General features: G+C 56.3%; 1 protein-coding gene across 2 annotated transcripts; it reads left to right on the top strand.

Moving 5' to 3' along the window:
- Window positions 1-3,514: 3,514 nt before the first annotated feature.
- On the top strand, window positions 3,515-12,928 carry HMOX2 (heme oxygenase 2). Of its 2 annotated transcripts, none has more exons than XM_064726356.1 (6): window positions 3,515-3,555; window positions 8,576-8,677; window positions 10,272-10,389; window positions 10,655-11,146; window positions 11,992-12,112; window positions 12,190-12,928. In XM_064726356.1, exons 1-6 carry the CDS (start codon window positions 3,530-3,532, stop codon window positions 12,312-12,314), a joined length of 984 nt encoding a protein of 327 aa, XP_064582426.1. In that variant the 5' UTR covers window positions 3,515-3,529; the 3' UTR covers window positions 12,315-12,928. The 2 variants fall into 2 exon arrangements, with proteins under 2 accessions (XP_064582426.1, XP_064582427.1); XM_064726357.1 differs by lacking the exon at window positions 3,515-3,555 and adding an exon at window positions 4,040-4,220.
- The last annotated feature ends 10 nt before the right edge of the window (window positions 12,929-12,938 follow it).

Here is a 12,938-nt window from a genome sequence, read left to right on the forward strand (position 1 = left end):
TCCATTCTCATATGGAACAGTAAACTAACACAGGATTGTATAGAAAACTTGAACTTCATTGAACTACACTACTCTTCCCATCTTTGATTAGGGGTGAGAATTTGACTGGGAAGCCTATGCCTAAAAACCTAAACTTGAACTCTGAAAAACTTCAACTGGGGGTGGAGAAGACTTGGGGAAACCTATTTTCCTAATAACAAAGGGGTTCCTAACACCTGTGGGTGGGAATGTTCCAGTACCTGGACTCAGCCAGGCCAACAGATCCACACTTACAGTGCCAGCGCTTGGATATGGAAGGGATAAATCTGAGAGCAATCCTTCCTGCTGGTTTGCTTTCCATATTGTTCCAGTATAAAATTTCTTCTGGAGGGTTTTATGTCAGATGTCTAATGGAACACAAAGTGCCTGGGAGAGGTGATGCAGCCTTTGGCAGAACCATCCCTGTGATTACCCGGGGAAGATGTGGACTCCAAATCCCTGCAAATGTTCAAGGCTGGGCTGGACAGGGCTTGGAGCAACCTGGGATAGTGGAAAGTGTCCCTGTCCATGGTATGGGGTCAGATGGGATGGGTTTTAAGGTTCCTTTCAACCCAAACCATGTGTGATAACTAAGAATTCAGATTCATGTCTAAGATCAGCACAATCCCACTGCTCCCTTCACAACACTTCGGAGACTTGCGTGGCTCCAGTCCCTGAGAGATTGGAGAGATGAGGCACCGATGTCCTGGAAGGACATGGAGCCCAGATACAGATCTCAGAGTTCTGCTCTGGTGTCCTCTGGAAATGTCCTTCCCTCAGAAAGCGCTGGCTGCCATCGCGTCCTGCTCCCTGAGCCTCTGCAGCGGAGGCTCCGTGTTCCCCGGGGCGGCCATTCCCTTCCCGCCTGAAGCCGGGCTGAGGGAAACTCCCGGCCGGGGCGGGGGAAAGGCTCAGGACGGAGCGGGCTGCAGGTGACGAGCCCTCAGTGGGCCGAGACCGCCACCACCACCTCAGATCTGTCACCACCTCAGCCCTGCCGCCGCCATCCCGGGCCGCCTTCACCGCCCGCGGGGCCGCCATTGGCCACCGTTGGCCGTCACGTGACCGCACCTCAGCGGCCGCGGAGCCAAGCGCGAGTGAGGGACGGGGACACGGCGGGGCCGGATCGGGGACAGCTGCGGGACCGGGACGGGGACACGGCGGGACTTGGCCGGGGACAGCTGCGGGGCCGAGACCCCCGGTGGGGCTGGGACCGGACACCGGCGAGGCTAAGACCTCCGGCAGGCGCCGCCGCCCCCCTCACCTGGGCGCCCCCGCGTTCCCCCCCAGCCCCGCGGGTCCGCAGCGGTTCCGGGGCTCTGCTGCACCCCCGCAGAGCCACCCCTGCTCGGTCAGGTGAATCCCGCAGATCCATCCCCTGCTCGGCGGGTGAATCCCGCAGATCCATCCCCTGCTCGGCGGGTGAATCCCTCAGATCCATCCCCTGCTCGGTGAGGGTACATCCCGGCCCGTGTCTCCCCCCGGAGCAGGTGCCCTGAAAGCAGCTGGAGATGATCTCCCACATGGATCAGAAGGAGGAACTGTGGTTCTCCCACCTGTACAGCTACCGAGGGAAGTCCGAGAGCAGCACTTGTGCAGGTAAGGGGATGGTACAGTCATACAATCACTGAGGTTGGGAAAAGCTCACTAAGATCGTGGAGTCTGACCATTAACCCAGCACATCTGTGAACCTGTCGGTGAGAAAAACTGCTCCAGACCCTACCAGCATGCGTAGGATTGGTGATACCAGGATGGACCGCTGTCCCAGTGGTCCCTAGCAGCAGCAGTGCTGGGTCCCAGAGAAGGCACAGGCAGTGCCTGGTGTGTTCCTGGATGCTTTCCCAGGCCCTGGCACTCTGTGACTTCAGAAACTACTGAAGCAATGGCTCAGTATCTCACAGCTCTCTGTATTTTCTTGCTATCTGAAGTTGTGCATGTTTTAGCATCTGTGGTAGCTTGCAGCCAGTAGTTCCACAGCGTATTCAGCTGCTTTGTGAGTTGCTGCCTTCTTTAGTTTGCTTTGAAGCTGCCTTCTAATAGCTCACTTCATGTCAGTTGTTCTTAACTCAGAGCAGATGGTGCAAGAGGGATCCCCACCCACTCCATGGGCCAGTTGTTGTTTCGTAGTCCTCTGCAATAGCCCTGTCAGCTGCACCCTTTATCTCCAATGCAGAAGCTGTTCTCTGCCTTTTATTATTCATGTCATGCTCTGTATCTCCCTCGGCTCTATTGGAATTTCTCTGAAATGGAGGATCCATCCCTGCCCTTGCACACAGTCAAGTTGTGGGGTTTGAGCTGCAAGGGCACAATAACATTCTCTTTATTCTCTGTTTTCCCCTGACAATCATTAACATTCCATGACTCTCAATTCAGCTTTTAATAAGCTGAATTTCTTCTAGGATGTCTTTTTCAGACATCCTAGAAGAGCAGGCATTTTTCCCATTCAAGCACTAAACTTTTACCTCTAATATACCAATAATTTCAGTGGATTCAGGTTCTGTCAGAGCACACAGGGCTGTTCCCAGGGTTTGTTCCTGTGAACATACTGAGAAATCCACTGTGTAGTTTGAAGGGAAGTATTAAATCTTTCTGTAACAGTCAGTCTGGTGAATCTTTAGAATTTGATTCCTTTTGATTTCCCCTGTTTAAAGTTTCCTGTCTGTGACTTCTATCTAGATTCTCATTTTATTGCAGCTGAAGGTGGGATTGTGAGCAAAAAGGAGAAGGATCCCCACCAAGGCATCCCTGGGCCAGCAAAGCTGGAGGTTTCACTCTCAGGTCTTTCCAAGGAGAACAATTCCCAGAGTCCTGCACAGGACCCAGTCATCCCACAGAGGTCAGGAAGGGTTCAGAGATCGCTGGAGAAAAGGCAAAGCTGAGTGATGGTGCGTGGGAAAAGTTTCAGGAAGCTGCCGGATGTCATCCAGCAGAGAATTCCTCTGTGGGGAGGCCGATGATATGTGGGGACTGCGGGAAGAGCTTCCGTGTGAGTTCCAACCTCGTCCAGCACCGGAGGATCCACACTGGAGAAAAACCCATCCCGTGCACCGAATGTGGGGAGCGTTTCCGACAGCGCTCCCGTCTGACCCGGCACTAGAGGACGCACTCGGGGGAGAGACCCTACGAGTGCTCCGAGTGCGGGAAGGGCTTCCTGTGGCGCTCGGCGCTGCTGCGGCACCGGCGGGTGCACAGCGGGGAGCAGCCGTACGCCTGTACCGACTGCGGGAGGGGATTCGCCGTGAGCTCCGCGCTCCTGCGGCACCGGCGCGTCCACCAGGCTCTGATCCCCGCGGTCCCGGTGTCCCCGTTCGCTCCGCTGACTGCCCTGCTCACGGAGCGGCAAGGCTCTTGGTTTAAAGAGAATGACTCCTAAAGGAGAGAGGTGCAAATGGGGGAGAGCCAGTGCGAGGAGCTGGGGGTCTGGAGAGGAGCGGGGACACGGCAGGATTAGCTGGTTGTGCTCGGAGGGAAAGCTCTTGGAAGAGAAAGGACGTGCTTTGAAGAGGCTGGAATGTGCTTCGTGTATTTCAGAGGAAGGTAAATGACTCTGTGCCCACATGTGACAGTTAATACACTGAAGCACACGGACCATCTTAGAGCCTGCAACACTCGCTCAACAAAAAGTCCTGATCTGCCTTCACAGGCGCTGAGCTCCCTCACGCAGCCCACAGTTTGGAGCCGCAGCCCAAAGAAGCCCAAGGCCTGGTGCCCTGGGCCCCGTGCGCTGGCTATCGGTATGTGCCCGCGGCCCTGCAGGGGCTGTGGGACGGCAGCTGCGCTGGGTGCCGCTGCTGCAGCCGCCAATTAAGCCGCCGGTACCGCAGCGCTGCCGCCATGTTTCCTTCTCGGCCGCCCTTTCCGGTTGCCGGGGCGCGGCACCACTTGCGCATGCGCGCATTTGCTCTCCAGCCGCCCTTCAGGGGCGGGGCCGGCCAGGTGAGCATGGGGCGGGAGCAGAGGCACCACGTGACTCCCCTCCCTCTCCCATCCATCGGCGGCTTCTGCGCGTGCGCAGCTCCGCGCCCCGCCCACCTTCAAGGGGGAGCTCCTCGCGCGATGCCTCGGCCGCCTTCGCCAATCGCCGGCGCGTGCCGTGCGCGGCTCCTGATTGGCCGCGCGGAGTCCCCGGGGCCATAAAGCCGGGCCGGCCGCGCGGGGCCTTTGTTTGTCCCTGCCGGGGGCCGAGGGCGGCGGCAGCAGCGGTGAGTGCGCGGCGCGTCCCCATGGTAACGCGGCCGGGCCCGCGGGCCAGCCCCCTCCCCTGGGGCTCACACGGCCCCGGGCCGGCCCCCTCCCCTGGGGCTCCCCCGGCGGGGCTCTGCCCGCTCCCGGTGGCGGATGGGCCGGGAAGTCCCCCCCCCAGACCGCCTCAGAGCCGTGCTTCCGCGCCGCTGCGCGCCGGGGCCCGGGGCTGGCGCGGCCGACGTGACCGTCCTGACGCGGGCTGGGCCGGGCTGCTCGGGCCCACAGCTCCCGGCCGCGAACCGTGTGCCCGGGCGGGGCCGTCCGCAGCCCTCCCTGCTCCTGCCGTGTGTCCCCAGGAGCCAGCGGGCGGCTGCCCAGCGGCCGCGGCGTGTGCCAGCCCAGCCCCGGGCCCTCCGAGCCCCGCCGTGACTCTGCACGGCCGCTCCTGAGCGGGACCTGGGGGATCCTGCGTGCTGCCCGTGGCCATGGGGCCGCTTGGCTTTCCTTGGCCCCGCAGAGCTCAGAGAAGCGCTTGGAGAACGAAGGACTCTTGCTATTCCTCCTTTGCCATTTCTGGCCTTTGTCCTGTTGAAGGCTCAGCACCCACAGAACTCTGCAGTGCCCACAGCAGCCCCATGTGCCCGTCACTGGCCCTGCCTGGCTGTCCGGGCACAGCTGGCAGCCGATGTGACCGACATGACCGCCAGGGCAGGCACTGGCTGGCTCTGTGCTGAACAAAGGCTGTTTGCTATCACTGTGTGTGTCTGATACAATGTTTTCTTTCTCAGCCCACATCCAGCCCTGACTTATCCCTTGTCTGTTCTATAACCAGGGTGAGAAAATAATGATGGGCTGGCACAAGTGCCACTGCCACAGGGCAGCACTGGACAAGGTCTTTGAGGTCACCAGGAGCTTCCTTTGGTTGGTGTGTTGAGGTGCTGGGCTGCAGCTCTAGAAGACAGAAGTGTTGTTTGTATGGGCACACTAGCAGTGTGACTTGAATTGCTGCCTAAATTTAGGCTGTGTCCAGGTGAAATCTTCAACTTACCTGGCATCAGATAATTCAGTCTACGAGGTTCCATTTCCAGCAGCAGCCAGTGCCAAATCCCTCACCAGAAGGAGATGGAGATGACAATCTCTCCTGCTGGGATTGCCAGGTAACCTCTGGGATGATTCTTCAAGCCTCTAGGCCCAGGGTTCTGAGGTTTGTTTCTGCTGCAGTGATGGTAGGTCCAACCACACTGAGATCTGTGTGTGGGGAAATGCCTTGAAGTTGCATGCAAATTAAACAGCAGATATGAGCTCTGTGCTGCCTGGGAGTTACCAAACTTCTCCCAGAGTGCCCAAGCAAATCTGGAGCTTCCAGTGCTCCTTCCCTGCAGCAGCAGCAGTGTCTTGTTCCTGAAGAGGCTTGGGATTATTTGGATTAAGTGTTTTCCTAGCCTGAGAAGAGCAGCTGTGCAGCTTGGTGAGGAGATGTGTGTGGGGACAAGCTGTACTCATCTAGATGAGGTGGAGGTGTTTTCTCAGGGGGTTTGAAAACTGTCCTTAGGAAAGTAATGTTTGGAATGCTGGGGTGTCCTGTACCAAGCCTCCTCCCCCCTGTCCAGCCCTGCTATCCCAGGGGTAGCTGTTGGATTGCTCCAGGCAGGCTCTCTGGGCTCTGGGAGGTGCCCTGAAGATCAGCCAGCTCCTGGATGAGCAGAGCTCCCTGCAGCAAATGCAATGGCATTGCAGCCTCTGCAGAGGAGGTGGCACTGCCTGAGCCTCCTCCTTGGCTGTGGGACGTGCCCCTTTCAGAGGAACCAGGGCTGTGACACAAACTGGGGCTTGTCCTTGCCAGATTTGGAGTAAAACCCCAGTGTGGTGGTGTGAGGCCAGTGAGTGCCTTTCCTCCCAGCTCTCAGTGCCCCAGCACAGGGCAGGGTGGGCTTTGTGCAGACTTGTCCTGTTGGGATGTGCCTGTGCCAGAGACTGGATCAGGAGAAATCTCAGCTTCCACGTTTTCCTGCATGAGTTCTGCCCTCACCTGGGGCTACAGGGACTGGTGCTGCCACTGCCATGGAGATTAACTTGTCAGGCTGAGCCCTGCACAGCAGGCCAGGGGAAAAACAAGTCTGAGATTGCACTTTCAGTGACTCTGCATGGTAACCCCTGCTCCCAGCAGCAGACTGTGCTCCTGGGACAGCCATTCCCCATCCCATTAGCTGTGCTTCTGCAGCACCACTGACAGGGCTGGCTGGAGGCTGCTGAGGCCCCACTGAGTGCCCTGTGCTCAGGCTGTGGCACTGGAGGCTCTGGTGAGTGTGATGAACTCAGGACCATCTTTGGGGAATCTTGAGCCATGGCTGCTGTTAAACACTGACTGAGGCCTGGCCTGCTGTGTTCCTGTGGGCTGGATTTGCTGCTGTGTTCCTCTGGGCTGGATTTGCTGTCAGCCCTCAGGCCTCTCCCAAGGGATGAGCGTGGCTCAGGTTCTCTGGAGCTCTGCTCTCAGCAGTGGCTGTTTCAGGCATGTGGAGACAGCACACCTCCCCTCCAGGGCTCTGGCTTTCTGGGAATATGAGATAAATTGGAACTAGTTTGTCTAGTTTCATTTTGGAATCTGCATCTCCTGGGAAGGTCGTGGGCTGCCATGAGCAGGCAGGGTGTCACAGAGCTGGTGACATTGGCAGGTGTCACATGCACTGTTCCTCCTGTGCCCAGGCTCCTGGCTGAGCTCAGCTGGCTCATTTGCCTTTGTGCTGTGCTTCCCCTCCCCACAGTGGGCATTCCCCACTCTGAAGCTGTGTGAGGATGAGGGAGGGTCCTGGGTTGAGCTGCCTGGTGAGTGATCACACAGACAGCACCTGAGCTGGTCTCTGGCCTGACTTTATCCTGGGCTGGGGAGGCTGCACAGTGCTGTGTCAGGGGAGGGGTGGTGACACTGTGACCCTGAATGACTTCTGTCCCAGCCCTGGGCTCCTGGCATCCCAAAACAATCCCAAAACTTGGTCAGCCTTCCCCTGGGGGAAGCTCTGTCCCAGGAAAGGATTCTGTGATCACAGAAACCTTCACTGGTGCTGTGCTTGAGCTGGGGGGGCTTTGGGCTGCCCCTGAGGATGGGGCTCAGCCCTGGCCCCTGCTTGGAGTGTGAAGGGCACTGTGAAACAGGGCTGAAGGCTTTGTTGGCCTCTTCCACAATCCTTTCCTTGGTGTTCTTGTCCATATCCAGAGCATTCATTCTTGCTCTGTAAAGTTGCTTGAACTGCTGTGGGTTGGAAATGTTGTCAAACACATAGGGCTGTGAAACAGGGCTTAGAAATCTGGGGTGAGGAACTGGAGAGCAATTAATTTCTAGCTGGTGTGCTCATGTGAGCTGCTGTCCCAGTGCTGGCCCTGTGCTGAGCAGCTGCTTGCTGGCTCTCCCAGTCCCTGCCATGGGCTGAGCAGTGAATCCATGGGTGCAGCTGAGCTGAAGTGGGGAGCACAAGGATGGTGCTTCCCTTGGTGAGTGTTCTCCTCTCCCAAGGCTGCCTGGGAGCTGCTGGTGCTGTTGCTCTGCACAAAGCTGATTACAGCTCCATTTTATAAATGAGGGGCCTGGATTTCTGTGCTCAGCCAATGTAATCCAGGTGTGTCGTGTTCCTCCTCCTGGGTCAGGCTCGTGCATCCTGTTACATCCAAGGAGATTTTATTTCCTTTTGCAGATAAGGAACCCAGTTACTTGTGGGATTTGAAGGAAATTCTGCCAGGCAGGAGAGGAGGGTGTGAGTGGGAGCAGGAGCTGCCTGCAGCTCACTCTGCTTGGAGAGTGCCCAGGAAAGGCAGAGCAGTGAAATCTGCCCCTGCTTTGGAAGCTCCCCTATTCTGTCACAGGGAATGTTCTTGTTTCCCCTGGGAGCTGCCTGAGCTCAGAGCTCAGCTGGCCTAATTCACCACTGCTTACTTCAGGAAGCTTTGTACTGGTGTGGAAATGCTTGTTCTTCCTCTTGAGTGAAGGAGAGGGGCTTGCTTCCCTTTCCCTTTCCAGTTACCCTGCTCAGTGTGACATTGGGGGAAATATTTGGTAGCACCAGGGGAAGGCAGCTGCTCACAAGTCCAGTGCAGATTGCCAACACAGAGCTCTCATCTTCAGCCAGGAGCCATCCTGAAGGGGGAAATGGAGTGCAGGCTGTTGTGTTTAATGTTTTGTGAACTGATCTCAGTGCTGAGGTTCACCTGAACTGAACAGGCAAATATAATACACATCCTTGGGAGTGCCTGGTGGGAGGTGGAAACAGGCAGAGGCTGCTCCTTACTGCCCTGCCTGGCAGGACTGTTGAGCATTTCACAGCCATCCCTTTGCTAAGGCAGCTTCCCCTGAGAGCCCCTCTCTGGTTTTGCCTTTCAGACTGATCCCAGCAGTGACCACGATGCCATCAGCCCAGGAGAGCCCAGAGGGGGCAGAGGAGGACACTTTGCACTATGAGGAAACAGAAGATGATGCTGTCAGGTGAGTTCTGTCCTACACAATGGCACAGCCTTGGGCAAGGCAAGGGATCTTCCAGGAGTGATCCTTCTCATCTGAAGAAGTGAGGGACCCCAGTAAGGGATCAATCAAATACATGTGCTGTGAAATCTCTGTGGTCAAACTGCACTGTAAGGGTGGAAGGGATGGGAAAGTGATCTGGCAGGGCTGACAACAAACACTTGACTATGAAAGTCACATTTCACAAACACTCCTGACTATTTGGCAGCTGTGTTTGTGTCTTCCTGGCCAAGGGGAGCCAGTTTTCCATGGCTTGCTGGGCAGGCTTGTTTTGAAAACTGACTCCAGAGGTGAACTCTGCTCTGGTGAGCTCTTGCCTTTGCAGAATGCCCAGGCCTAGGCAAGGACATTTTCTAGGAGGTTAATTTAAAAAACAAATTCCCACACATGTTCTAAAAGCCAAGGCTTTGGACTTGGAAAACAGGAGGGGTGACTAGGGTGCTTTCTAGAAGATCTAGACAGGCTGGGTGACTTCTTTGACTTGACAGGCTCAGCTTCACAAGAAGTTACTGTTTGCTGGCTCTGCTGGCACACTCAGTGGGTCTGGAGTGTTCAGAGCCTCTCTCAGAGCTAACACAAGTGTGCTAGCTCTAGCAAAGTAGTGATAAAACCTGTGAGGTGCACTTTGGCCTGATCTGAGTGTTGATACTGTACCAGTGTCCTGGTGCTGTGCCTGGAGGGTGGCTGTAGCCAGAGGGCTTGGGCTCTGCTCCAGGCAACCACTGACAGAATGAGAGGACACAGCTTAAAGCTGCACCAGGGCAAGTTTAGGGTGGACATCAGGAAAAAATTCCTCACTGAAAGAGTGATTGGACACTGGAATTGTCTGCCCAGGGAGGTGGTGGGGTCACTGTCCCTGGGTGTGTTTAAGAACAGCCTGGACGTGGCACTCAGTGCCAGGGTTTAGATGATGAGGAGGTGTCAGGTCATAGGTTGGACTTGATCTCAAAGGTCTTTTCCAACCCAGTTCATTTTGTGGTTCTGTGTTCAGGTAGGTGCAGTGTCTGTAGCCTAAATAATAGATTTTAATGTTTTGGGTCTTTTTTAAAACAAGACACCTTGTGGAAACTTGAAAAAACAGTGTCATGCAGGAGAAATAAACTTTTTAAGGGTGTTCTTGCCCTGTTTTGCCATTCAGCTCTCATCTCTTCACTAACAGCTGCTATCCAAGTTGGGAAAGCTGGGGGACCTGCCTGAGCCTTTTTTGTTCTCCCAGAGAAGGCACCACCAAGGCCCCCATGCCCTTTAGCCTGCCATGATAGTTGCTCCCTGTATGCTCAAGGCTTTCTTGTGCAGTGTTGGGCTCACATGGATGAGAAGCAGAAGTCCTGGTGCAGGGATCAGCAGGTCCTGGGCCAGAGCTCTGCCCTGCTGGGGTGGCAGCTGTGGTTGGCACAGGGGCTGTGCCACCCTGCTGCTTCCTCCTGCGGGGTGGCCTGAGGGTCCCACCTTGTGCATTCTCCACACTGGGATGGTGGATGGTGGGGATCCCTCCAGACACAGCAGGGACAAGCTCTGTGGGGCTGAGGGCTGAAAGGAGCCCTGTGTTTGCCTGCAGCCCCATGGACCTCTCGGAGCTGCTGAAGGAGGGCACGAAGGAGTCGCACGACCGCGCTGAGAACACCCAGTTTGTCAAGGACTTCCTCAAGGGCCGCATCAAGAAGGAGCTCTTCAAGGTGGGTGTTGCTCTGCTCCCCATCTCTGTGATGCACCCAGACTCTAAGGCAGAGCCCCACAGCCCTGGGGTGCTATGGTGGTGGGCAGAGCAGAGCCTTGGCTCTTCAAGCAGTGCCTGCCTGGTACAGCCTCTCCAGGCTGGTTCTGTGCCAGGCCTGAGGTTTGCTCTTGTTTGCCCCAATTCCATGCAGGCAGGAGTAGTCATGAGATGAGCTGTGCCCATCTAGTGAGCAGCCTCTCACATGAGCTGTGCTCTGTCCATAGCTGGCCACCGTGGCCCTTTACTTCACCTACTCTGCTCTGGAGGAGGAGATGGATCACAACAAGGACAACCCCCTCTTTGCTCCTCTGTATTTCCCCGTGGAGCTCCACCGGAGAGAAGCTTTGGCCAAAGACCTCAAATATTTTTATGGGGAAGACTGGAAAGAAAAGATCCAGTGTTCAGAGGCAACTCAGCAATATGTGGACAGAATCCATCATGTGGGACAGCACGAGCCAGAGCTGCTGGTGGCTCACGCTTACACACGCTACATGGGGGACCTCTCAGGTGGCCAGGTGCTGAAGAAGGTCGCCCAGAGGGCCCTGAAGTTGCCCAGTACTGAGGAAGGGATCCAGTTCTACGTGTTTGACAACATTTCCAATGCACAGCAGTTCAAGCAGCTTTACAGAGCAAGAATGAATGCTCTGGACTTGGACAAGAACACCAAGGAAAGGATCGTGGAAGAGGCCAACAAAGCCTTCAGATTTAACATGCAGGTACTAAACAAATCCCTTGATCTGGATGTGTAGGTGCTGCAGCTTTTAGGTCTGGCCCAGGTTAATTCAGTCACACCACTCACCCAGTCAGTGGTCTGGGGCTGAGACCACCACAGCCCCTCCTTGAGGGGTTGGGGTTCTAGTTGAACTCGTTTTCTCTAGCTTCAGGCAGGAATTCCTCCCATGCTCCAACACCACAGCCAAATGCTTTGATTAAGGCAAAATTAATAGGACTTGAAGATTCTCACAGGCTGTGAAGCAGTGAGGGGAGCAGAGCTCTTGTGCCAAGACAGCCTCAAACAGTTTGAGTGTGCTGCACCGCCCTGGTGACAATTCATCTCCTGTCTCAGGTCTGACTTGCCTGTTCCTCCCATAGCATTTGCCTCTCATCAAACCTGACTGAGCTGCTGCTTGTCCCAGGGGATGAACACAGATTTAGCTACTGGATGGAAGTGTTAATCTTGTGCTTGTAGCAGGTCAGTGTGATTGAAACTGGCCAGAAACGTGGTGAGGTGTGGTTGGATCCTTATGGAATCCCGTGGCAGTGAGAGGGGGCTGCCTGACCACTGCAGGAGTGGGATCCTCCAGGGCTCTGCAGCAGGGAGGGCAGAGCCTGTTGGCCCACGCTCCCACCCACAGCAGGGTGGGGCTGCCTTGCTCCTGGCTCTGACTGAACGCTCTGGGGATGGGCTGTGCCTTCCTGGAGCTCAGTGTGTGCCAGGTGTCACCCAGAAAGGCAGCTGGGCACAGGGAGGCAGGAGCGGTGCTTGTCTGTTCCCCAGGTGATTGCAGGGGTCGGTTCTGCCTGGCTGTGCCTGCTCACGTGCTCACTGTGACCTTTGCAGGTGTTTGATGAGCTGGACAAGGTTGGCAGGTCGCTGGGAGAAGAAGCCCAGGATGGAGGCGTGCCAGTCCACGATGGCAAGGGAGACATCCGCAAGTGCCCGTACTACGCAGACAAACTGGGTAGGTGGTGCCAAGGGGGCTGCCACGGGTGTGTGGCACAGAGTGCCAGTGCTAACGGTGCTTTCTGTGTCCTGCAGGCACAGCAGGCCCCAGCTGCCCCTTCCACGCTGCTGTGGGCCTGGCCAGGCAGCCCCTGGTGCAGCTGGTGCTGGCAGCCTGCATGGCCGTGGCAGCGGGAGCTGCAGCCTGGTACATCCTGTGAGGGCACAGTCAGGTGTGGCTCTGCCTGGGGCAAGGGCAGAGATGTGCCCTGCCTGCTTTCCAACCCTTCCCTTGCTGCTGGTGAGTTGGCTGCAGAGTGGAGTAAGGAAATAAACAGGAATCCTGTGGGACTGTCCAACCTCCTCACACAGCCCTGTAACACCTCTTTAGCTGAATATTGCACAGGACTGGTCAGTGCCAGGGGCTGAGGGCTCCACTGCAGCACTGCCCTGCCCAGGCTGGGCTTTTTAAGGCTAGAGATGTCCTGTCCTTCACATGCTTGGCTTTTCATCTCCATTCCTGAAGCAGTGTCTGGAGGGGGTTTCCTGCCCTGGGTTGCATCTGCAGAATGTCATCAGCCTTTCAAACAAGGAGCACTTGCTTTCCTACCCTGAGGAGCTGAGGCTGTGCCAGGGGGCTGAGAGCAGTGTCCTGTTGGGTGCAATGTCTGAGGAACCAAGTCTGACTCCTGTTGGAAGGAGCTCCCTGGGGATGGGGGCAGGACCATGGTGGGCTATGGAGGTGACAGATCTGTATTGTGCAACTTTGGGGTTGAGGGTCAGTTGTTGGTTATTTCTCCTGAAGCCTTGACTGGAATAAAGTTGCAATGCTGTAGCTGGAGGAA

The sequence above is a fragment of the Zonotrichia leucophrys genome, chromosome 14 (assembly GCF_028769735.1).
Source record: "Zonotrichia leucophrys gambelii isolate GWCS_2022_RI chromosome 14, RI_Zleu_2.0, whole genome shotgun sequence".
Classification (NCBI taxonomy): Eukaryota; Metazoa; Chordata; class Aves; order Passeriformes; family Passerellidae; genus Zonotrichia; species Zonotrichia leucophrys.

Bases quoted from the DNA above. Each gene is read 5' to 3' on its own strand.
- HMOX2 (XM_064726356.1), top strand. From the start codon at position 3,530: ATGTGCTTCGTGTATTTCAGAGGAAG. The intron at 11,147-11,991 runs GTACTAAACAAA...TGACCTTTGCAG, and splicing joins CCTTCAGATTTAACATGCAG to GTGTTTGATGAGCTGGACAA. The intron at 12,113-12,189 runs GTAGGTGGTGCC...TGTGTCCTGCAG, and splicing joins GTACTACGCAGACAAACTGG to GCACAGCAGGCCCCAGCTGC.